This window comes from Liolophura sinensis, chromosome 6, assembly GCF_032854445.1.
Source record: "Liolophura sinensis isolate JHLJ2023 chromosome 6, CUHK_Ljap_v2, whole genome shotgun sequence".
NCBI lineage: Eukaryota > Metazoa > Mollusca > Polyplacophora > Chitonida > Chitonidae > Liolophura > Liolophura sinensis.
In genome coordinates, this window is record NC_088300.1 from 9,969,389 (window position 1) to 9,997,034 (window position 27,646).

General features: G+C 39.5%; 1 protein-coding gene across 1 annotated transcript; it reads right to left on the reverse strand.

Annotated features, from left to right (window-relative positions):
* Positions 1–1,060: 1,060 nt before the first annotated feature.
* On the reverse strand, positions 1,061–27,257 carry LOC135466606 (C-1-tetrahydrofolate synthase, cytoplasmic-like). The gene is given in 27 exon segments (XM_064744183.1): positions 1,061–3,034; positions 4,349–4,501; positions 4,884–4,991; positions 5,371–5,548; positions 5,822–5,922; positions 6,423–6,604; positions 6,848–6,959; positions 7,239–7,307; positions 7,695–7,720; positions 7,723–7,834; positions 8,154–8,229; positions 8,934–9,040; positions 11,167–11,294; positions 11,297–11,348; positions 11,350–11,396; positions 11,860–11,996; positions 12,509–12,682; positions 12,985–13,043; positions 13,672–13,841; positions 15,287–15,398; positions 15,981–16,117; positions 16,776–16,876; positions 19,092–19,168; positions 20,273–20,332; positions 20,694–20,807; positions 21,117–21,201; positions 27,137–27,257. Coding segments are annotated over 27 exon segments (2,802 nt in total). The 5' UTR covers positions 27,172–27,257; the 3' UTR covers positions 1,061–2,944.
* Positions 27,258–27,646: the final 389 nt, after the last annotated feature.

The window sequence follows — 27,646 nt, forward strand, 5'->3', positions numbered from 1 at the left end:
GGGAAGTGGCCTGTAAGTACAGCAATGAAATCCGGAAAATTGTCAGTCCAAGACTGGAATTGAACCCAAGTCTTGTGTGACCAGGTTATTGAAACTTTAGTTGATTGTTGTTTAATTCTGTACTTAAAAAACTTTCATTGGTGGTCAGTATTATGGGTGGAAGAAACTGATAATTATTCATGTTTTACCCCGTACTCAAGAATATTTCACTGGGAGAAACTGGTAAAATGCTGACTTACTTTCCTACGTGTGACATTTAGATATGCACACTATATTGGTAGAAAACAAACACTCCTCAACGAATCAAAGGCTGCCAAAATTACCACATGGGACTTGTTCATTACTTAATGTCACCAAGGCCCTACCGTCAGTGAGAGGTGCCTTTCTTAATACATGTCCAAGGCCAGGTTTGAACCTGCACCTTGTGTGTCCTAGGGATTGAAATGCAAAACCCTGAAACACACGGCAATCGCCCACTCCCTGGCATGCTTTACTGCTAATCACCAAGTGAAGGATCTAAGTCTTTTCAGTTCTTTGATCTGACAAGATTTGAGGCAGGCCTCTGGCACATGCTTACCAACATTCGTATGGTGTGTCACCTTTTCATTGGTTTCTCAAATCCCTTAGTGCCTTACCTATCATACTGGTTTATAATGCATTTGTTTTACATATTGACTGATGCATGACCAAATCCACAGAGCCAATCCAGTCAAATTTTTAGACTAGACAACAACGCTTAGCGTTGGGTAGTAAAAATTGAAATTTTGACCTGTCAAAAAATGGTACTTGTTAATGTCTCGCTTGGCACTCAGCACTGAGACTTTAGAGCAAGGAACCATGACTCATTGACCAGGTGTGAGTGGGTGGGGTGTCAGGTCTGGTGTCTTCGGCATGTTACTTTAGTGACGGCAGCACTTTGGCAGCATGGGCTGGCTTTGCCAGAGGGCGACAAAGAATATGTACAGACACCTAATGACTCCTTCTCGTCACATGAAAAATTGTTATGTGCGACATTAAACCCCAAGCCCATTACATGTCAAATCATAACAGCATTCTGAACTCAGTTTGAAATTTATTTGAAATCATTTCTGGATAGACTGACAGAAAAAACACTTCTGTACTGACATTTATTTTTCAGGGACATTTACCGTTTACTATACCAAGGTAATACATGTACATATCCTTAGATGCTATTTATGAAGTACCTTGGCTGTTGGGTATACTTGTACACTGAAGGTACCACTATAAACCTGGGCCCAGTCATTCAAAAGTGTGTTACCTGTGTTAACTATAGTCTGGACTAAAATGCCATTAGTTTTGTATTAGGCTGATATTTATGAAGTACCTTGGCTGTTGGGTATACTTGTACACTGAAGGTACCACTATAAACCTGGGCCCAGTCATTCAAAGTGCATTACTGGTATTAACTATAGTCTGGACTAAAATGCCATTAGTTTTGTATTAGGCTGATATTTATGAACTACCTTGGCTGTTGTTATACTTGTACATTGAAGGTACCACTATAAACCTGGGCCCAGTCATTCAAAAGTGTGTTACCTGTATTAACTATAGTCTGGACTAAAATGCCATTAGTTTTGTATTAGGCTGATATTTATGAACTACCTTGGCTGTTGTTATACTTGTACATTGAAGGTACCACTATAAACCTGGGCCCAGTCATTCAAAAGTGTGTTACCTGTATTAACAATTGTCTGGACGAAAATGCCATTAGTTTTGTATTAGGCCAGGACTGGCCTACCTTAACTTTTAATACACTTTTGAACAACCGAACCCTGTACATTATAGTTAATTGCATTACAATAGGAAGCTGTTCATGGATGATGTTGATCACTGGTAACTATGGAACTGACAAACTCCTCACATAGTATTTAGCAATCGCGTACAGTTCCAGTACTTCATATTTCAGACATGGTTCATGATCAACCAAATACATATTAAAATGTATGGCATATAAAAGAAAAAGGGTTTTTAAAAAAAAAAACATGATAAAATACAATATGCAAAGTGCTAACCCCTAAGACCGGACCCCCAAATATTTGGAAATTTGCATAACTACATAAATCATTGCATTTTTGCAGACAGATTTTCTTCTATTCCTGCCAACCTCCTACCCCGAGTACTTGAACTACTTGGAGAGGCTTTTTTTACCATGCTTCATTTCAGAGATAATTCAAAGGGAGGACAGGAATAACTGTAACCAGACACATAAAAATGTCACATTTAGATCAAGTTTAAGTTGAGGATTGTCCATCCATTAGTTTTGTGGCATGGTACAGACAGACACAGATGACTACGGCAATACCTTACAGCCTTAAAGGCTGTGAAGTAAAAACAAGAAATGTATCAATACTTAAAATGTCCCCACAATGACAAACAGCACCATCAGCTCCCCCCGCCACACACACCCTTTCCCAAAACAAATACTGTTGTAAGAGAATGACATGAGGTCATTCATAAAGGGGATAAGCTTAATTTGACAGAGGAAGTTCAATAGCATGAACACATATATTTGTATGTTTATGTAAATTAACAAGATTAATGAGCCTTTAAATGTCATTCCAAATAAGTCTATTGTACATGGCAAAACAACACTCAAATTTTAACACTTATGTCAGGTAATAATTTTTTTGTTCTGTGCTAAGCAGTAGATTCCTTTTTATTGCAAATTATCTTTTGCACTTCATACAGTGACAAGTGTTGAATTTTAACACTGAAAACAGTTCTTACACTGCCATTATGCAAAAAAAAAAATACTTTAAAACCATCTCTTTGTGTTATAGAGATACATTCAAACAAAAAAAACACAACAATTATTCTGTTTCCCTACAACAAAAACATTATGGAATTCAAAGAAATATGCATATGAAAGAGCACTGCAGGACATATGGTGTTTCATAGATTTACGATAGATTTGGTCTTCTCATTACGACAGTCCAACAATCTCCTCCGTCTCTGGGTCGATGTCGATGTCAAAGAAGCAAGGCCTCGTGGGAAGTCCAGGCATCGTGCTCATCTGCGGATGAAAACAATAAATATCATTTACTACTTGCTAAAACAATAAAAGGAAAATGATATAATATGTAACAACTCTTCTTCTAATTACCAAAATTTTATTTTCTTGGAGAATGCACTGATACAGAAGCCACTGCACTATGTATTCTATAATTATAGAATGCACAAAACACAATCCCAATTCCTTTTGCTGAAGATGGCCATGATGTACATAGCGGAAGTGAAAAGATTTGTACCTTGCCTAACTTTTCACTGCAGGAAGTGCACAATGGCATTTAAACAGGACACAGACCCCCATTACAACTTCCGTTTTTCGGTAGGGACGATTGTAGTTCTGTGAATTTTAGAGTATAAAGTCTTTTTTTGCTTCCAGGCGTCCATTTCTGGTGCAAAGGTGCATGCTTGGTATTAAAATGCTGGAAACTGTCTAAACTTTGAGGAGGTATGAGCTTTATTGATGAAAGTTTGAAATTCTGGGGGAGAGAACACAAGGTGTGAGGTAGTGATGAGGCTGCGAGTGACGTCCCATTGGCATTGCTAGGCACGCCTCCCAGCTGCCGGCATGGAAAGGTCCAGATTTTGACGGTCAACCTATGTCAAGATTTTTATGGTTTCTTTCTCACAGGCTGGGCCAGGTATGCACCAAAGCTTATTGGCCACGGAATGTTTGGGACTGAGCTACAGCGCTAGACGTTAACATTGTCGCTTATGGAAAATTAATGGGGGTCCGAGGCCACTTTTGCTGAAGATGTCCATGATGTACATACAGGAAGTGAACAGACTTGTACCTTGCCTAATTTTTCACTGCAGGGAGAAGTCACTGAAATGCTGAGTACCTTCTCTTGCACATAGATGTGTGTCAAATGTAAGTTCATTAGACAATTTCTATTGCACACATGTGGAAATCTTTTGTACATACATCTGAAATATATTTTCATAAGCATATATTATAAAGATTTCTACGTGTACAAAAGAGTCACATACACAATGTATTCATAAAATAATGCATGTACAATAGATATAAATTGATGTACCATTATTTTGCTCATATGCAAAATTATCAAATAACAAAATAGATCAAACATCACACAATGACAGTACATACATGTGTTTGCAAACTATTGCTGCATGTGTCCATGACAGCCCGAATATCTAACTTTTCAATGTTTTCCCTCAGGTTACTTGGTATATGTATGCCTTATTGGTTGGAACGGATTCATTTGGCATGAACAAGCTGCAAATGTAACTCCTTAGAAATGTTGAGTTCATCAACATGCTGTCAGTGTAGTCTGCATAAGAATGCTTGTTATCTTACCGTGCCCACAAGAGGGTATATGAATCCGGCACCCACGCTTGCACGGACGTCCCGGATGGGCAGGGTAAACCCTGTGGGCGCACCCTTTAGCTCCGGCTGATGAGAAAGGGACAGGTGGGTTTTAGCCATGCAGATTGGAAGGTCATTAAAACCCTAGAAAACAGAAGAAAACTGAAAACTAGCAATTGGTAACAATGTTAAAGTTGTTCAAATTTTTATTTTTTTTTTTTTCCATTTGCTTGACCAATATATTGCTAGCTACAATGGATCCAGCAGCAATTGGATTCAAACAAATCACCTCGCTGGTAGAGGGCCTGTGATCACAATGCGTGTGCTCAGAATACGAGTACCAGACAACACACGAGTACCAGACAACACATAATATCAATACCCGTTGATGAAGTCAAAGCATGAAGTCAATCTGATGATAGGTTGTGGAGAAAACTGAAGGACAAATATAGAGACAACAAAGAAATGCAGATTCCTTCAGTAATAGATTATTCCCTGCACAATTGCTTCACCGACATCAGCTAACCTGCTTCCTGTAGCGATCAATCTGTTCCTGGGCCTCTGGCTTTAGCTCCACCCCATCAGCACCATAAATCTCCTTAGCTATGATCTCTATCTTTCCCTCAATCGGTAGCTGGCAGAAACAAGACATAATCAAAGTCAAGGCAATGACTTGCAAGTACAGAATCGTTTAAGTCTGCATCCTTTCTTCTATTTAATCATAAAAAAAAAAGTGCTGCCTCACTGGAATGCCATGCTGAAGACACCAGACCTGGCACAACTAAACAGTCATAGTATTCTGACACCCAACCAAGTGTCAAGCAGTGAACTACCACAATTTAAACAATTAATAAATGACAAGTTTCTGAACAGGACAAAGTCCTGTCTAATTTATCATTTCTGCAACTCTCAATAGCTGGTTAGTATATGTGTATCATTCTCTAGATAACGCTGATAAATGATGACAACATATCTTACATAATTACAGACAATTAAAACTAAACAATACCCACCTTGAGGTCATACAGGAATTTGAAATGACTGGCTTGTTTAGAGGCTTTCTCAACAGCTTTTCCTAATTCCACTGCCCCAGCCCCTCCCTGAGCCCAGTGACGACAAATGACAGCATCAAAGGCACCGGCTTCCTTACAATTCTTCTGGACAGCTTCTAGCTCAGCTGTAGTGTCGGTGCTGCGATAATACACAACACAATTAAAAAACATACAGAATTAAATACCTCACGACAGGATACAAAGGAAACAATATCTGTGCATACTGCATTAAAGTCGGCAAAAGTAAATGTAAAATACCATTCATAGGCCAAATGAGCAAGAAAACAAGATTTAGTCCAACTTAACATACTTTGTACACTGTGGTAATTTAATTTAGTCATCCCAAAATCAAATCCCTGTTTTACTTCAGCAGAAAAGAGCAATGTCTGCTCATGTTATCGGAAGTCCTTACCTGAAAGCATTAATTGCTACAACTACAGGAACGCCAAATTTCTTAGCATTTTCAATCTGCTTTCTCAGGTTAGCAAAACCTTTGTTCACAAGTTCAATATTCTGAAAATTCAAGCAGAGAAAAGATAGATAAATACACAAACCCTGAGGCTGTATAGGTATATATCCAAGGGTAGATAACTATATATGCTAGTCACACTTAGGGGGGACAATTTCATCAAAATACATTCATTCTCTTCTAATTTTGATTCCACAAATAATACAAATAATTCACAATTTGTAACTGATGGTTTGTTCATTTATGCAGCAAAACACAGGCAATGCTGAATGTCTATTAAACACAAGAAACCTGTACTGAAGCATATATCTCCAAAAAAAATTCATAAATGAACAAGCAGGTCACACTAAGGGGAGACAATTAAAGAACACCACAATTCCTCAGTATATCAGCACAAGAACACACTGTTTTTTAGGTTATTCACGCGATTTATTGTATTAACTCATACATGAAGACCGTTCTTTTTGCTTCTACCACAAACCTCAGTTTGGATACATGAGAAACTCCAGAACCAAATTGTGCAGCTTTATGTTGACATACTAACCTCTTCTGTGTACTCCTTGGGTAACGCCACACCCGCCGTTACCGTGGGTCCTCCCCCGTGCATCTTGAGGGCTCTCACCGTGGCAACCAGAACAACCGCATTAGGCACCAGACCCGAGTAGCGACACTTGATGTTAAAAAACTTCTCCATTCCAATGTCTGCCCCAAAGCCAGCCTCTGTCACTGTAGAGAAAGACCAGGACATGCTACAGTGATCAGGCAGCTTGAGCGGCTTTATAATGTAACAACTCGTGCTCTGAATCCAAAATCTGCACATACAGAATGTGTTCAGACAACCATCGATGTCAATTGGTTAGTCAAGAAAAAACATTATGTCGAAAGTTAGCTCGGCTTAAGAGTGTCACACACCTGCCCACACCTGTGTCAACAGTGGTGTAGTTCATAACAGATAATAAACACACCTACCTACAAAGCCATTTTCTCCCACCAGTTTCAATGCAATTCGGTCAGCAAGGATGGAAGAGTTGCCATGAGCGATGTTAGCAAAAGGGCCTGCATGTACAAAAACAGGGGTGCCCTATAGCGCAGAGAAAAAAAAACATAGGGCCATTACAGAATAAATACATGAAGTGCTTGGAAGGCAAAAATCAGATTAGTCTGGTTGGAATAATGATTAAACTGTGCAACTTGGCAAATAGTCGTTTACACATCATGCAACTCAGCAACACAAAATATCGCATATTTAACTCTATAGCAAAATCATTTACATACATGCAGATTGCACACATCAACAAAAACTTTTGTACCTTTAAACAATTTTTGCCCACAATTCTAGGCAGATTCTAAGCGGGCTCACCTCTAAAGTCTGCATGAGGTTAGGTCTGATTGCATCCTTCATCAGGACTGTCAAGGCACCACTTACTCCCTACAACACAATGATACACAGAGAAATACATTTCAATCCCAAGGAAAAATGTGCAATTTCTCATAAAAAGTGTTGCAACAACTTACAATTTTCTCTGAGTTGCATGAAAACTTAATATGCCCTTTTTTGGACCATCTTCTTGATCTGGCTTTATTCAGACTGCCTACCAGTTAATTAACACCTTTTATTAAACCTCCCAAATTAACCTTTCTATCATTTTGCAACACATGTATTAACAATGTATAGTCTCCATACAAAACAATTAACCACGGCCACACATGTACAAGTTGTATTTAACTTTTTCACAGAACGGATTTTCACAGCACATTTTCTAGAATGGATGGGACTATTTGCAAATTTCATGCCCAATTTTGAAACAAGACTCACAAGATCATCTGTAGTGACAGGGTCACATTCTTATCAGTGGCCACCACCATTTTCCCCAGCCTCTCTCTCATGTCAGCCAAACTGGTCGTCAAGGCCAGCACAGCCATGATTTCACTAGCCACAGTTATATCAAATTGTGTCTGTTGGGGAAAAAACAAAAACTTCAATGTCTTGAATGCGATAAAAGAGGAGAAATTTAATAGGTCTTTCAGCTTTAACGAATGCTAGTCAGCATTTCAGTTTTTTTCTACATGGCATCTTTAACTGCGCCAAACCAATTTACACACGCAGTTAAGTTGCTTATTTATATTTGATAAAAATCATTATTTTCAATTATAGTCCCTTAAAATTCACTGAAATGCAATTCAGCTTGACAAATTGTGACAATGATAAGAGTAGCCTGACCCCTCCCTAAATGTTAAGATAGAAGGTGTGTGTAGAAGATTTCTCCTGACTTACCTGCCTGGTCTTGTCTTTCTCTGTGGGAGATTGTCCTATGGTGATCTTCCTTAGAAATCTGTCATGGTATCTAACACTGAAATATGAGTAAGGAAATATGAATATTCCATATCATTGACCTGAGGCGAGAATCCACCTAGCCATTTCCAACTTCACGATTTTCATGATTTCTTATTCTTGTACCTTGAAATTAAAATTTGACCATCTTGTAAATGTTATATTAGGACAAATCTGTCAAAATTTCATCTGCATATGCCATAAACTAAGCAATGAGATGAGATTTTAACTTTCAACTAAATCAGTACGCAGAGATCGAGGCCACACACTTTTTGCTTTTATAAAACTTCCTTATCGTTATAACATAGTGTCAAATAGTTTATCAAACCAAGAATCCATTAAGGAATGTCACCCAGTCTTTGTGATAAGATTCAGAGGATAATTAGAAGTTTTTCAGTCCTAACTCTGGAGAAGCTTCTCAGTCACTACTTCCCTACTAAGGTGATGGTGTCCTTATCAATGTTCAGTCTGACAATTGAGCACACCTGTACACCTAATTCTACAGGTATTTCTCCAGTACAGCACATACCTTTCTGCCAGGTGAATGTGTCTTTATCAATGTCCAGTTTGACAAATGAGTACACCTGTGCACCTAATTCCACAGATACTTCTCCAGTGCAGCACCTAACTCTCTGCCAGGTGATTGTGTCCTTATCAATGTCCAGTCTGACAAATGAGTACACCTGTACACCTAATTCCACAGGTATTTCTCCAGTACATCACCTACCTCTCTGCCAGGTGATTGTGTCCTTATCAATGTTCAGCCTGACAAATGATGTTATCTCCTCTGGAGTCAGTTCATTAGGGTCCGTCTTTGTAATGCCTAATTTCTGAGGACAGAAAGGTCATTGTTCCATTCAGTAATTAACTATTATGTTCTGCACACATCCACATATCTAGAACTATGCCCCTGGGTTTATATAAATAATGTCTTGCACAGCTCAAAAGTCTTGATATACTTATTTATTTGATTGATGTTCTATGCCGCACGCAAGAATATTTCACTTATATAACGGCTGTCAGTTTTATGGTGGGGGCAAACCTGACCATCCACAGGTTGCTGGAAGACTTTCCCAAAAGCCTGCATGAATTGAACTTGAACTCACAGACACCACACTGATGAGAGGTTACTAGGTTACTGTACTACTCCAGCACGCTAACCACTAGGCCACAGTGGTCCCCTTCAAAGCTTCTTGAGGCCATGCTCAGGTGTTATCTGTACGGCTCTGAAACCATGGGATTTAATATATTTATTTATTTGATTGGTGTTTTATGTCATACTCAAGAATATTTCACATATACCACAGCGGCCAGCAAAATGGTGGGTGGAAACCGGGGCACATCCCGGGGGGTAACCCACGACCATCTGCAGGTTGCTGACAGACCTTCCCACGTACGGCCGGAGAGGAAGCCAGCATGAGCTGGACTCACATTGGTGAGAGACTCCTGGGTCATTACGCTGCGCTAGCGTGCTAACCAACTGAGCCACGGAGGCCCCGAAACCACGAGTAAGGCTCTGAAACCATGAGTAAGGCTCTGAACCATGAATGAGGCTCTGAACCACGAGTGAGGCTCTGAACCATGAGAAAGGCTCTGAACCATGAGTGAGGCTCTGAACCACGAGTGAGGCTCTGAACCACAAGTGAGACTCTGAACCATGAGTGAAGCTCTAAACCATGAGTAAGGCTCTGAACCACAAGGCTCTGAACCATGAGTGAGGCTCTGAACCATGAGTGAGGCCCTGAACCACGAGTGAGGCTCTGAACCACGAGTGAGGCTCTGAACCATGAGTGAGGCTCTGAACCACGAGTGAGGCTCTGAACCATGAGTGAGGCTCTGAACCATGAGTGAGGCTCTGAACCATGAGTGAGGCTCTGAACCACGAGTGAGGCTCTAAACCATGAGTAAGGCTCTGAACCACAAGTGAGGCTCTGAACCATGAGTGAAGCTCTAAACCATGAGTGAGGCTCTCTGAACCACGAGTGAGGCTCTGAACCACGAGTGAGGCTCTGAACCATAAGTGAGGCTCTGAACCACGAGTGAGGCTCTAAACCATGAGTAAGGCTCTGAACCACGAGTGAGGCTCTGAACCACGAGTGAGGCTCTGAACCATGAGTGAAGCTCTAAACCATGAGTGAGGCTCTGAACCATGAGTAAGGCTCTGAACCACGAGGCTCTGAACCATGAGTAAGGCTCTGAACCATGAGTAAGGCTCTGAACCACGAGTGAGGCTCTGAACCACGAGTGAGGCTCTGAACCATGAGTAAGGCTCTAAACCATGAGTAAGGCTCTGAACCACGAGTGAGGCTCTGAACCACGAGTGAGGCTCTGAACCATGAGTAAGGCTCTGAACCACGAGTGAGGCTCTGAACCACGAGAGAGGCTCTGAACCACGAGTGAGGCTCTGAACCATGAATGAAAGTCTGAACCACGAGTGAGGCTCTGAACCATGAATGAAGGTCTGAACCATATCCAGACCTTTATCACACCTGATTTGAAGCACAATAACAAACTCAAGCTGGAGTCAAGATTCTGTCAAGCCTGAGGCGCGGTATACGAGTCTGAAGTTGAGTATGCACTCTTAATAGCACATCATACTAACAGAAGTTTTAACACCCTAGCCCAGGTTAGAACATATCTAAAAGTGTTCCCTTTCTGTGTACATGCCAAATTACTAGTTATGCTGGTCAGTCAAATTTGAACATATTATACAAAGGATTTGTTATCTTGTTCCAGGATCAAAAGTTTAAACTTTGCCTTTCTCTGTCTGAACTAATACCTATTTGTTCCTATCATGCAACTGCCCATGGTTCAACTTAAACTAAAGAAATACCTTTAAGAGCTTATTGTCAAATAAAGGTACAATACCAGGTCTGTAAAATAATTAGCTGCATATTAAGCAGGTTTAATATCTGTTACTGGATAAACAGTAGACAATTCTACTGAACATGGCTACCTTGAGCCGCCGCAGCTGTATGGCAGAGAACGACCTCTTGCCCTTGATGGTGGGGACGAGTCTCTTGTAGAGAGCCTCATCTGTCTGCGTGCTCTCGTGGAACATTCGGGCATCAATGGCAGCTGACATAGATTATTGGCCGCCGTGATAGCGTGAATGTCACCTGTCAAGTGAAGGTTGAAACTCCTCCATAGGGATCACCTGGGAGTAGCCTCCACCTGCTGCGCCACCTGGTGGAATTGGGGAGATAACCATTAAAAGGGGAATAAGTCAGCCACCATACATACATGCACAATGAAAACAGTTATGTTTTAAGCACAGTTTACACTTGAAATCCCTACAGTTTACAAGATAATCTGTGAAATGTTCCAAATATTTAATTGGTATAACCATCTAGCTAAATACTACAAACAAGAAGCATTGAACAAGAACAGAACTTTTCCATCATCAGGCCAAAAGTTAATTTGAAACAAATATGTGTTTGTTTATTTGATTGGTCCACCTCGTGCTGCAGCAGAACAGTTTTTCAAAAGAAAAAATAGCTTGCAGATCTCCATGAAATGCACCCCACTTCCCCCAAGACACTAAGCCACAATGATCATCTACTGCCAGATCCCCTTAGATATCACAGACAGTGGGTTCTTTACCAAGCAAGTCAAACCTGTCACAGATGAGTCATGGTAATAGATTAACCTTTGATGCCAAATGTAGGTCCCTGGGAAGGCTGACGCACACAGGCCACCACATTCTTCTTGAGCTCTGCCCCCAGAGCCTGAGCTAGTCCTATAGTTGTGGTACTCTTCCCTTCTCCTAGAGGGGTCGGTGTGATGCTGGTGGTAAAGGTCAAGTAAAGGTTAAGTGTAAACAGAAAGTGGATATTCACACAATCTTGCACAGACAAATCAAAAAAGGTAAAATACAAGCAGTATTTATCACAAGCCAGAGAGAAAATTTTGTCATTCATTTCATTAATTGAAATTTAATCTAGTAATACCATGTTACAACATTCAGAGACTTCAATGCAATCAGAAAAAGAACATGTTACTTTTTTTGATCTCCATTCCTTACCCACTTAAATCCATTGTTAATATTTTGCTCTAACTAATACGACAATACACATAACTTAACAGCACGTGTACAAATGACAGATTCAAATGAAGTGGAAAATCGATGTAATAAGGAAAAGAGGACAGAGACTTCATAATGCATCCCTCTGGTAGGAGGCAATTCTGGAAATAAACAGAGAGAATGAGTTTATAACATTTATATAATTTTTACACCATGTGAACAAGCATAAAAGTGACGGATAAGATTTATAATGAGGCTAATAAAGAATAGTTACCCTGCCACAACAACATATCTGCCATCTTTCTGTACTCGGAGCCTGTCCAGGACTCTCAGAGAAACCTTGGCCTTCTTCTTTCCATACAAATCTACCTCCTCTGGCAAAAGATTGATCTCCTGGGCAAGAATGCTTATGTCCTTGGGTGTCTGGGATTTGGCAATTTCAAGGTCGCTTGAAAACAGAAAAAAAAATGGCAAATTGAATGTATTTTTGGCCATTTTCAACATATGCAAACTGGAAGGATTTCTAGTTGGGTTGCTAAATATCTATCTAACAATGCTCTATAATGTAAAACTAAGCACCTTAATTTAAATGTATGCCTTTCATTTGCACTCTCATGATTTTTTTTTTTTTGCAGTTGTAGACAGTCTTCACCATCCTTGAAGATCACTTCCATACATATATGACAGTAAACTTTGAAGTACTAGATGATTTGTGTTGAATAAGATTGAATGTCACACAACACACTGTACCTGGGCACTGGGGTTTTCAAGGTCAGAGGTAGATATCCAATACGCCAATTACCAGAGAGCTGAAACCAGGACAGTAAGAATGTTACATAAAGTCTGCGCAGGGTTTCTCTGTTTATACACAGGAGATGAATGCTGAAAAACTGTATGTGATTATTGTAATTCTTCAACCTTTCACATGTTGGCAAGGTGTTATTCAAGCATATTCTGAAAGCATTATTCTGTATAGATTGATAAAGTTATACTTTATGTGAAGCCCTGAAAATGGCCCATCCAACCTATGTAAATTTGTCTCCAAAATCAAATTATCAGTTCGCATAAACTGCTCTGAAAGTTGTTCATTCATAGGCGATTTTTTGAAAATTGCAAAAAAAAAAAACAAAAAGAAAAAAAAAAGAAGAAAATAAAGCTATTTATTTCAACATTTCACAACTCGCAATTGGGGAACCTTTGCTGCATGAAGTCAAAACACTATTGCTCACTTCCTGCTGGTGCAATATAGATTTTCGGACAAATGTGTCATCTTGTAGTGCTCTTGTCTTAAAAGTCAGTCTGGTCAGAGCCGAGAGTCCCGGACGCACAGAAAAGTTCACCTATTATGAAGTTGCATGTATCTAAGATTTTGAAGTTGCCACAGCAGACCATACATTAGATGGTTGTACATGAAGTACATGAGGTTTTCCTGCTTACCTCTCCAGCCTCGGCACTTGTACGGGCATTATCTACAGTGTTCTTCATCAACATAGCCACAGTCATCGGCCCCACACCCCCAGGGACCGGTGTAATCCACGATGCCACAGACTTGGCCTCTTCAAAGTCCACGTCTCCAACTAACCGTTTCCCGGACTTGGTACTGCTGTCTTCACAGGGAGGGAGACAAAGCACAATGGAGTTCATTCATTGTCAGCCATTCATTTGTTTCATGTTTGATAGATGTATAATAACATGTTTTTTTATCCTATCCAATGCATGAAGGAAATCATCAGTGATATGGTCTGAACTGGCCAGTCCTCACACATCACACTTTTATTTTCTGAATGGGTCTTAGTTTTAGACAATACCAAAAACATGTTGTTGAGCTAGAACATCACAATAAAAGCAAGATTGACCAACACTGGTACTGAATAATGGGATTTATTTGATTGGTGTCTTACAGCGTACTAAAAAATCATTCACTTGGCCAGCATTATGGTGGGAGGAAACTGGGTTCGGGGAAACCGCTGGCAGACCTTCCGACATACAGCCTATGAGGAAGCCAGCATGAGGTAGACTTGAAATCACAGCAGCCGAAGTGGTGAGAGGCTCCTGACTTATTGTGCTGCCCTGGCATGTTAACCACCTTGCCCCACTGAATAATACAATAAATCAAAACATGTCCAATTGAATACTTGTCTAACCTAGAATTTGATATCCTAGTAAATCAAGACTTGTCTAACCTAGAATTTGATAACCTAGCACTGAGTATCCTAGTAAATCAAGACTTGTCTAACCTAGCACTGAATATCCTAGTAAATCAAGACTTGTCTAACCTAGCACTGAATATCCTAGTAAATCAAGACTTGTCTAACCTAGCACTGAATATCCTAGTAAATCAAGACTTGTCTAACCTAGCACTGAATATCCTAGTAAATCAAGATTTGTCTAACCTAAGACTGAATATCCTAGTAAATCAAGACTTGTCTAACCTAGCACTGAATGTCCTAGTAAATCAAGACTTGTCTAACCTAGCACTGAATATCCTAGTAAATCAAGACTTGTCTAACCTAGCACTGAATATCCTAGTAAATCAAGATTTGTCTAACCTAGCACTGAATATCCTAGTAAATCAAGACTTGTCTAACCTAGCACTGAATATCCTAGTAAATCAAGACTTGTCTAACCTAAGACTGAATATCCTAGTAAATCAAGATTTGTCTAACCTAGCACTGAATATCCTAGTAAATCAAGACTTGTCTAACCTAGCACTGAATATCCTAGTAAATCAAGACTTGTCTAACCTAGCACTGAATATCCTAGTAAATCAAGATTTGTCTAACCTAGCACTGAATATCCTAGTAAATCAAGATTTGTCTAACCTAGCACTGAATATCCTAGTAAATCAAGACTTGTCTAACCTAACACTGAATATCCTAGTAAATCAAGACTTGTCTAACTTAGCACTGAATGTCCTGGAATATCAAGACTTTTCTGATGTAGCACTAATGATCATAGTAAAACAAAGAACATGGCATGCAAATATCACAAAACAGTCCATATACATGAATTCATTTACAGATCTGGTTGGTTGTTTGGGAAGTCAGCTGACCTGGGATAGAGTTTATACCACAGTCTATGACCACAGCCCCTGCCTTGATCCAATCTCCCTTCACTAGTTTGGGTTTGCCGATGGCTACCACAAGAATGTCAGCAGCCTGAACCTATCCAAACAAAGAAAAAGGTTGTCTACCTAATAACACATGGTTGCAATTACATCTACTGTACTTCAACAAACATGTACTATGAACTCAATGAACACCTCAACTTTATTCAAACTTGATGATGTCCTTTCATCTAACATACCTTCATAATTCATAACAGAATTTATTTCATTGTTGCTTAATGTCAAACTCTAGAATTATTACCTTATACTACAGCATGTTAATGACAAACTAAAATTATTACCTTATACTACGGCATGTTAATGACAAACTACAATTATTACCTTATACTACGGCATGTTAATGACAAACTACAATTATTACCTTATACTACGGCATGTTCCTGACAAACTTTCCCCACTGTCCAGTGTGATGTACACCCTACCTTATATAACACAGTATTACTAGAAGATAAGCCGCCTTCAAGAGACCTAAGGTTGGGATTGAACCGACACCTCAGTTGTTACATCTACAGTATATACAGGAGTGAAAGTTGTCACTGAAGCCTCACAACAAATGTACAGAATTTTCCCCAATATATGTACCTCTAATTCTGTGAAGCTCATCACCTGTGTTTCTTACCTCTGCCTTCAGGTCGGCCGTTCTAGAATGACACACTGTAACCGTGGCATGATTCCACAGCAGGAGGTCAGACATGGGGGCACCCACGATCTTGCTGCGACCAACAACAACAGCTTTCTTGCCCTTGATCTCAATTCCTGTACACAGAAAGTAACAATCAATTTAATCCAATAATGCCAGACAAAAGAGTAAATAAGCTTTCACACTAAATTAATTTCTAAATCTAACTTATCAGAAATCTGGTACTTAATAGAAAAGTGGAAATGCCGCTCTTCAGGTCAGTGTACTGTGTACTGCAAATCTGCAAATACTTACCAGTAATATTTAGCGTGATGTCTCTGGTCAAACTGTGTGTACACACAGATCTTGAACATGTTTCCACTGACAGGATTCAGTTGAACTGTGTTAAGTACTGTAATTAGTCAACCTTTTTGCATGTTCGCAAGATGTTTATTCAAGCATATTCTGAAGGCATAATTCTGTGTTGACTGATAAAATTACACTCTTTGTGAAGCTCTGAAACTGACCAATCCAACCAATATAGTTTTGTTTCCAAAATTAAAATGTCCATAAGATGCACCTTTCATATGCAAATAGGTTGAGGAATTAAGGTAAATCAATATATTACATAAATCTCACTTTGTTGGCAATTTTCCATTGACTCCAGATACAAGATTTAAATCTACAACCCTATGATAAAAAAGTGTGTCCTGACTATGCTGGACTTTCACAAACACGATGAATTACTTCCTGTCCAATGGTGTAGTGGTTGTGTACAGACCACTATGTGATTACCTGATCTCTTAATAAGCTCGAGACACCCAAATGGGGTACAGGGCGGGATACAGCTATCCAGATCCCCCCGGGACAGTTTACCAGCATTCACACTGTGTAACCTGTAAACACATGTAAAACAGTAGCTGTAGAGATACATGTGTGCTGCTGATAACTCTAGTTCAGGCCTAGGTCTGAGATCTGTTTCACTCTTCCCAGCTTAGCTTTCAGAAATACAGATCTGTACTCTTATGTAACCTGTAATCCTTCAGTAATTCTAACTTCATATTATCTAGTTATTTGCAAATATTAAAGACCATAACGTCACAATAAACACAAACGTATCTGTTACATCGGCAGCAAGCCAAACTTCACTAACCACAATTGTTAATTTGAGGCAGTCACACTCAGCATCATCCACGAAAAAGATAAAACTCATGGAATGATCTGACTGAAACCAATGAGATGTACACCATCTAAAGTACAACTAACAAACTGTTTGGGAGTCTTAACTTTAATTGATGTGTTAATAATGCACAGATATAATCTATAATCAATTATATTGTGAAAAAAGATGGTCTTAATTTTCGGAAGAGCAGCCGAGTCCATCCTAGCAACTGAGTCACATGATTTGAAAATGGCGACTTGCGAAGTTCTGATGCTGTCTGAGTGGGTGCGTCGGTTACATTTGTGTTATTTGCGATAACATGGCCTTTATGAGTCCCAAATAATGAGGTGATATGAATTCAGAATTACTTTAAGATCATAGGACACCTCATTTTATGGCGCTTGAAGACAGCGCAGACAACAGTACTGAGTTCACCGTTTAGTGAATGTAACAGTTCACAGGGATTAATGTGGAAGCTAAGCTGGGAACATGGCTAACTGATCTCAAAGCTAGTTAAGGCCATGACGTAACTAAAAAATTGATTACAGCTTTCAAGTCTTGAGTAACTGATCCTTCAGTTTCATCACAACACGAAAACAGATCAATCGTTTGCGCAAATTGGTTACGTGAACATGTGGCTAATAAAGTAATAAAGTAGTTCCTAGCAGATTTTTCCCTTTTATTTGCTGCAACTTCCTCAAAGCCTATTAATTTGTGTATGAAGTGTCCAGGAGAATTCTCGGATAGTACAATGGCTACAGGGGGAGGGGGGGCACAGCATGAACAGTGATCAGCACTGATCAGCACAGATCAGGGTGGATCAGGAAGTCACTACAAAACATATATGTCATAGACAATGAGAATCCCATGGTTTAGTTTCTTTCGATGATTAATAATTACTTTTACAGTTAGCTACTTGTAATGTGTGTAATATCAAACTGGCTTATAAAGCCCTCACCATCCCTGTCAGATAAAATGGTTTCATTTAACAGGGGAAATGACATAACCATTGACACAAGGGAATGTCAACAATGATCAGCTCATAGAAAGTTGCTGACAAATGAAAGTTTAAATTCAGTTCAAATTGAATATCACAATACATAACTGACGAATGCTGCCAGCTAGCCCGTGTTGTGCACATAACAAAGGAGACAAGTAGTGCACACGCTTGCATCAGGAAAATGTGGCTGAAAGTCGAAAAGTACTTTCTCTGCCAAAAGTTTTATTATTTTGTTTTAACATGGAAGCCTTCTCAGGAGTTACCTATATGGCACAGTGAAGTTAATAGGTTGGTTTTTTTTGTTGCTTTTCACAGGAGTACGGGAATGCAAGCATATTCTTGTAGAGAAAATCATACAAATAATTTTCAAAATGAAAGTGAATGTTCTGAAAATTCTGATTCATATTAGCCACCTTCTTTGGACAGGTGGATGAGAGTTAAATGATGTGAATAAAGGTTAGTAACAACATTTTCACATGGAGAATCTGCTTTGAACTTGTAAGATTTTGACAAGACTCTAGTTGATTCCTTCAAAGTGAATCTGAAGGAATCCCTTTAGATTCTGGTATAACCAATAAAACAATATACAATGACAAACTGCAAAATATAATCTAATTACCATTTTTTGTTTAAGTCACCTAATTTGTATTTCATGCTAACAACAATTTATAAACAGACAAAATTATTAATAGTCAAATTTCTGCTTATTTTTGGTATGTTCCAACATTTCAGGCTTTCTTCACACCCTGCCCCATCCCACCACACCCATGGTCCTCAATGCCAGGTCTGCACATTTCAAACTTTAGAAAACACCGTGAAATGTGAATTAAAGTTGATTAAAGCTAGCCTAATCCTAGCCTCATACATGTAACCACATACTGGGATAAGAAGTCTTCATACAAAATGTTTTCTTACCACAAAAAAAGACAGTCTAACAAAATCAACTTACCCGTCCACATCTTTGGTAGGAGCTATTGTGTTTGTGACCAGGTGGGCATCTATAGTATGCACAGAATCCAGGGGCAGCTAAAACACAGACATGTGCCACAGAGTTACGAAATCCTGGAAAAAGTTGACATCAAATTGATGGCTGCCAATTTAAACAGAAATAGCAACTTACAGAGCTGCCTGTTACAACTAAAAACTTAACACCAGCCCATTCCGTTCTACATCAGACATCAGACTGAGTGAAAACATGAATAGTTAAGTCTAGTCTACCGTTGTGTAAGTTTGAACATTGGTGTAAGAAGTCATTGGTATTAAGGCAAAAAACAGAGCTGCATGTGTACCAAAGCACTTTCTTGTAGGAGGCATATGAATGTAAAACTTCAGCTCAAAACATAAAGTACTGAAGTCATGAATTGGGTAATTTATTGTAATTAATATGCACACAGCGTATCAATAATGGGGCATCTCCTTCGCTCCATTGTGCTTAATATATATGTAAAACTTCAGCTCACTACGCGCAGTACTTTTGAGATGCCACCCTTAACATTCTCCTTAACACTGATTCCAATATACAATACACAATACTTTTAGATATCACACTTAAAATTTATTTTAACATTGCTTTCCTTGTTACTTTATTTATTTATTTGATTGGTGTTTTATGCCATGTTTAACAAACATTCTAATTATATGAAAACAATCAGCACTGTGGTGGGAGGAAACCGGGCAGAGCCCAGGGAAACCCACGAACATCTGCAGGTTGCTGGAAGGCCTTTTCACTTACGGCTGGAGAGAAAGCCGGCTTAACCCGGACTTGAACTCAGTGACCGCATTGGTGAGGGGCTCCTGGGTCATTCACGCTAAACCCTTTGACCCCTTTCCCTGTTATTCAATGCCAATGCAGAAGACACTCAGAGTATGACATAAGTTATGCCTACAATGTACAGACGAGCTAAAAATAATTGAACATCTTGTACAGCATATGACATACATATAATGGTCCCCAGGCTCTGCACAATTTCCTCCCACCATAATGCTGGCCGCTGTTGTACATGTGAAATATTCTTGAGTATGGCGTAAAATACCAATCAAATAAATAAATACAATGGGCAGCAGGCTAATGTGCATATCCTTTACTTTTGACTTGAAGTTTGAAGATTCTTGTATACACATCATACTGACCTGCACAATGATGCCATGGATTTTGGGGTCCCTGTTCAGATTTTCCACAGACCGAACAACCTGAAATGAATGCATGGTAAAAAGACAAACAGCACAAGTGACTCACCTGTAAAATGCTTAACACTACTTACCCATTATGTACGCAGCAATTTTATTGAACTTTCCTCCAGAAAGTCTTTTCAAACTTCATCTCTAATGAAATTTGGCTCTAAATGTACAAATTTTACTGAAATTACTTTTCTTAGATATGCTAAAGTTATGCAAAACAAAAATTTTTCTATGGAAAGCTTTGCATAGAATTTTGAGGTACAAATTCAGTATATGATACCTGAAAAACTTTGCCACATGTTATTGTAATGTTATAAAAACTGATGGCAGTATCCTGTTGCCCCTGATGAAAGCTTCTGTCTCCTGAACTCACCTCTTGTTGCGTAGACGTCTCTGGCAGACGGATATGCTGAGCGTTAATCCCCACTTCCGCAGCTGCCTTTAGTTTCATGCGGATGTACACATTGGAGTCTTCTCTGTTACCCACCTACGCTCCGACAATTCCAACAGCCAACAAGTATAAAACTATCACAGATACAAAAACTGGCAGGCAAAACTTGTTCTGGTTTCTGGATAAAGAACATTTTTGCTGTTTTCTTCAAAACATTTATGGACAAATTACTTGCAAATCAGTATCAATAGATAAAGTCTCTGAGAAAAAAAATATAGTTGTTGCATCAGGTGTGACAGAATGACAGTGTTTTCACTGAATTTTCTCCAAGGAAAATGAACATTAAAGCAAAGTTAGGGTAAGTTGATTTTAACTATCGTGATAAAACATGCCGTAGATCTATACCTGTACAATGGCTAAGCCTGGTTCAAACCCTGGGAACGTCTGTTGTAGAGCAGTTACCTCCTCCTTCAGTTTACATCGAATCTCTCTGCAAATAACAACAAGAATGGTTACACATTTTCTTCAAGGGTGTTTCATTTCTTTCATTAATTTTTGATAATTTTTCTAACCCTAATTCTTCAACCTTTTAACCATCACTGTGATCAATATTTTGAAACATTTTGAGAGAACTATCGGATGTAGGAAAATAATCTGCACAGCTTTATGAAGCTTGCACGTATCATTTTCATAATAATTGCACGCATAAATTCCACTGAAAAAAGTGCTTTAGAGGATGAAAAGGTTAATGTTGAACAGTATTTCTTTAGTGTAAATATCACAGACAAACCTTACTTTAAATAACTTTACAGATGCATTCCGTAAGGCATATGAATGGGTCAGAACTACATGTAGCTCTTCATGTGCATATTTGATATAAGCAACATGGACAAACTGACACTTCTGAACACCAATAAATATTCTAAACCTGTCCACCAGATACAAAAATCATTAACTGATTGGTTGGCTGAAGAAACTACAGCAGTCAAAGGACTCCGCAGAGATCTTCAACGCTCTCAAGTAAGACCAACTAAGAGGCATACAAGCATGGTGGGCAGTTTACTGCTCCAAACACCTCCCCACCACCCCCTCCCACCTCCCCAGATAACAGTGAAGACAGTTGAACACAATGTAAAGTTGTTCTGTATTTTTTTTTAATTTTTGTACCCTTTTGTGCAAGTTGCCAGCGTTTTGTATCTCTAAACCACATAATGAACAGCTGTGAATCCATTCCTCGGAAAAGTCTGTAGTGCAAGACTGTGCAAAGATTATTTACAAGTGTTTTATATTATACTTATAATCAAGAATGACAATCTTCTGACCAACTGTTGTTTACTTCGTTGCTTGATTGATGCTCACGCCATGAGACAAGGTTTTAAAGAGTTCTACTTTAGTGTATGTAAAAATCAGAAATAAACCAAAGGGAAACTTAATAAATGAATGACTTGGGTCTAACACCACGCTGACAGTACACTTACTCCAGTTAGAGCTTGTTAGAACCAGAAAGCAGAAGTGAAAACGAACTTTGTTAATCAAAGTAGCAGTACACATGTACAACAACTACATGTACATAATGCTGTCGTCTCTGTAATGACCTTAGTCTGCACACAACCTTAAACCATCATTATTCATGAAAACATTCATTTATTCATTTTTTTATAGACAGGTGAGACAAATTTATTGTTTATACAGGTGTGTATAAACACTAAACAAGCCATGAGCTGTCACATATATATTTATTTATAGAAAACTATGTAAACAAGGTTTTAGTGTCTTTTTTCCCTTCAACTACACAGACATTACATGACAAATTAAACATGGTACAAGACTGTACCTATAAATCAAATTTTTTATCCTTCTGTTTAATCAAAAAGGTAGGGATTTTAAAGCAATTAGCATTGAAAGATAAAACTGAAAAAAAAAACACATCAAAATCCTAATAAAAACATTACAGTAGAGCGATTTTGGAGAGTCAATTGGGTTATGCCCATCGTTTTTAATGAAGGCCTAATCAAACAATTTCGCGTCATACGAAAGCCAACTCTTCCTCATGCAAGTGACCAGCGCCATTACGGCTTTCACTAATCTAAATATTCTCTTTCATACTGAGCACCGAGAGTTTGCTGTGACAGTGTGACTTGCCCGACATAATTGACTAAATGACTAAACCCTGAACAACTGTCCCAATGACTAAACCCTAAACAACTGTCCCAATGGCTGAACCCTAATCAACTGTCACAATGGCTGAACCCTAATGAACTGTCTCAATGGCTGAACCCTAAACAACTGTCCCAATGGCTGAACCCTAATGAACTGTCTCAATGGCTGAACCCTAATGAACTGTCACAATGGCTGAACCCTAATGAACTGTCACAATGACTAAACCCTAAACAACTGTCCCAATGACTAAACCCTAATCAACTGTCACAATGGCTGAACCCTAATCAACTGTCACAATGGCTGAACCCTAAACAACTGTCACAATGGCTGAACCCTAAACAACTGTCCCAATGGCTGAACCCTAATCAACTGTCCCAATGGCTGAACCCTAATCAACTGTCCCAATGGCTGAACCCTAATCAACTGTCACAATGGCTAAACCCTAAACAACTGTCCCAATGGCTGAACCCTAATGAACTGTCTCAATGGCTGAACCCTAATGAACTGTCACAATGGCTGAACCCTAATGAACTGTCACAATGACTAAACCCTAAACAACTGTCACAATGACTAAACCCTAATCAACTGTCACAATGGCTGAACCCTAATCAACTGTCACAATGGCTGAACCCTAAACAACTGTCACAATGGCTAAACCCTAAACAACTGTCCCAATGGCTGAACCCTAATCAACTGTCCCAATGGCTGAACCCTAATCAACTGTCCCAATGGCTAAACCCTAATCAACTGTCACAATGGCTAAACCCTAAACAACTGTCCCAATGGCTGAACCCTAATGAACTGTCTTAATGGCTGAACCCTAATGAACTGTCACAATGGCTGAACCCTAATGAACTGTCACAATGACTAAACCCTAAACAACTGTCCCAATGACTAAACCCTAAACAACTGTCCCAATGGCTGAACCCTAATCAACCGTCCCAATGGCTGAACCCTAATCAACTGTCCCAATGGCTGAACCCTAAACAACTGTCACAATGGCTAAACCCTGAACAACCTGCCTCAAACAGGTACATGTAATGACAACTCAGGTAATACCCACTAAGTACTCACTCGGGTAATTCTCACTCAGGTAATACTCACTCAGGTAATACCCACTCAGGTAATGCTCATTCAGGCAATGCCAAAGCAGGTAATGCTCACTCAGATGATGCTCATTCTGGTGCTCCTATGCTGACTCATACAATGCCCACTCAGGTAATGCTCATTCAGGCAATGCCAAAGCAGGTAATGCTCACTCAGATAATGCTCATTCTGGTGCTCATATGCTGACTCATACAATGCCCACTCAGGTAATGCTCCTTCAGGCAATGATTATTTGGGCAATGGTCATCCAGATAATGATTTTTCAGGCAATGCTTACTCGGGTAATTCTCAGTCAGGTAATGCTTATTTAGGAAATGACCGCTCAGTTAATGCTCAATGAAATAATAGTCTTCCAGGTAATGCCCACTCATGTAATGTATGCATTTATGCAGACTTGGATTTTAAATTGAACTTAACAATTTTTCAGTCACATGACAACTAAGATTCATTTGGTGTATGGACATATAATGTTTCTTCTTGTGGCAGGGAGAGTCCATGCTGCTACCAATGAAGTATCATTCTGAACACACTAGAAATGACACCCCACCAGGTCACATTATACTCAGTGTTGAGTGCCAAGAGAGGCAACAAGTACCACTGCTGGTACAAGAGGACGCTCTAACCACTTGGCCACCGAAGCAGTTCATACTCAAGCAATAGTGACTCAGATAATGCTCATTCAACTGATGCAACTTCACTCAAGTAATGCACACTCAAGTTACTGCTCCCTCAGATAACGCTGACCCCCTGGTAATGAGAGAATGAGCAGATGTAGGTCATCAAAACCTAAATCACTGCACAGGCACCTGAACAAAGTGGCTTAGTTCTTGTCTGGCCTAATTTACACACTGCACATGGCACTGTCATCTTCACATACAAAAGGATAAAGACAAACAACACACTTTAGGTTTGATTTCATGTGACAATAGGTCTCAAGTTTTCTTAAAGTTTTCATGATCTTCTTTCAGGCACCTGCATAGCTACTGTATGGCCACCTAGATATGGCACGCATAATATCGGGCATGTTTGCCCTAGGGCATAGTCAAATGACAAATGTACAATCTACAACAACAGGAAACTGTTTCTGTCTGTATCAAGACAGTCACAGTCCAAAGCTGTTAACTCATTGTTCTTTCCTTTATTACGGCACAATTATCAGTCTATATGTGCTCGAAAAAAAAAATGAAGTGGACATACCCTGCAACGTTGCAGAAGAAAACAATGCATTCTACTGTCATTTAGACTATCTATGATGATTTATCTGCTTTCAAACACAGATATGGTCATTTCTGGACACAGGCCCCCATTACAACTTCCGTTTTTCGGGTGGGATGAATGTAATTCTGTGTATTTTAGGGTGTAAAGTCCTTTTTTGCTGCCAGCATGCCGTTTCTGGTGTACAGGTGCATGCTTGATATCAAAATGCTGGAAACTGTCTAAGCTTTGGGCAGGTATGAGTTTTAGTGATAAAAGTTTGACGAGTGACGTCCCCTTGGCGTTGCCAGGCACCCCTCCCAGCTGCTGGCATAGAAAGGTCCAGATTTTGACAGTCAACCTATGTCAAGATTTTAATGGCTTCTTTCTCACAGGCTGGATCAAGTATGCACCAAAGCTTATTGGCCACGGAATGTTTGGGGCTGAACTACAGTGCTAAACATTGACAATGTCACTTATGGAAAATGTATGCCAAATGTCTGCATTTGAGAAAAAGTGGCATGCCTTGACTGGTCAGTTACTACGGGATGTACTACATCAACTCAGAATATGATGATTTAGCATCTTTTAAGCACAGATATGGTCATGGGTCATCAATACCAGATATGATGTTACCACAATAGAATGATCTTCCTATACGATGTGACATCACTTCACTGCAATGTGGACAGTTGGGCCAGTATGCCAATTTTCACATGCTATACCAGTAGTATACAGATTATAGAAAACCAAACAGGATGACATTTGTCTTCTGAATTAAGTTATTGGGAGAATTTGAGTGTCAAATATAGCAAAAATGAAGATATTGTTGAAATAATTTTATCTGAACACAAGTACTGCCATAGATAAAACGCCAACATAATTTTGCACAGGTATGTCATTCAAAGGCTGCTTTTATACAGCTTTGTAAATCATTATTTCATAACTTTTCTTGTAAATCACATTGATCGCCTGTTGGTGTTACAAGCCAGAGAACATCTTTGAACAAAGTTACCGAAATATTACTTACACAGTTTTGATAAACTGCATATGGCACCTAACCATCGAGTTGTAATGTAAACATATCTAAGCATCTTGCCCCAAAAGACTCTCATTCTAAGTCTTGGCGCTTACAATCTTAATTTCGCACTCAACGAAGGTTCAGGCCGATAAATCTGTTCTAAAAAGGAAGTAGGGGAGTATGGTTGCAGCATAGTGGGTGCAGAAAGTAGGTCTTTAGGTTGGTGTCTTGTTTGCACAACACTTGTTCCATAACAAAGACAATCAGCCTGAACCTTCGTTGGCTATGAAGTCAACACTGTAAGCATCCAACGATGCTAGGGCAGTATACGAAAAGGAGTTGGGAGTCTTTCGGGGCTACTAAGCATCATGTTTAACCATGGCTAATATTTAGTAATGTCGTTTTGAAGTCTCAATATATTTCCGTATTAATTTATTTATTTATTTGATTGGTGTTTTACGCCATACTCAAGAATATTTCACTTATACGACGGCGGCCAGCATTATTGTGGGTGGAAACCGGGCACAGCCCAGGGGAAACCCACAACCATCCGCAGGTTGCTGCCAGACCTTCCCACGTACGGCTGGAGAGGAAGCCAGTATCAGCTGGTCTTGAACTCACAGCGACCGCATTGGTGAGGCTTCTGGGTCACTACGCTACGCTAGCGCGCTAACCGACTTATTTTAATATTAAGTGTCAGGAAATGGCAACATTGCAGGACATCAAAGGAACACTCAGAAGGCAAATTAAAATTCTTGTCAACTCCTCTGGCTGCCATTGATTAAAATCAAACCATATTACGTGACGCCGCATAATGTAGAAGCTTGTTGCACGCCAGGGAAAAAAAAAAGCGGCACCCATTTTGCAACAGTATGTTGTAATGTTATGATTGATACGATTTAGCTGATCTACTTACTCCAGACTGACACAAAAAAAAACTTACGCTGACACCTCCTTGCCACTGAGAAGTTGAGCCATCTTCACGTGTCTGTACTAAGCCTGTTATTGGACTAATTTTAATCGCCCTGAGGCAACAGCAGTACTCGATGCGAGACGGAGAGAAGCGTGACCCACATGTGGTCAGTACAACCCTACTCCCATGCGCCCGAACATGGTGAGAATATACACGCTGTACATACTAGAACACGCGACAAAAAAAAAAACGGAAAAGGGAAGAGCTACTGGGAACGCGGTTGACAGAAGAGTACATTAAAGGGAGGTCACGCTGAAGGACCAAACCGAAAACATGGTATATCATCAAAAAACTTTCACGTTTTCTAAACAATGCTTATCCTAGCAAGTTATGACTCACAAAAGGCTGAAATTAAAACCAAAGCATTTTCATGTAAATACTTTCTATGACACAACCAGTCCTGTGTCAAACAGCCCAAATAAGCATGTCTGAAAAGGTCATATCCCTATTATATCATTGTCGGAGAACAAAACAACTAAG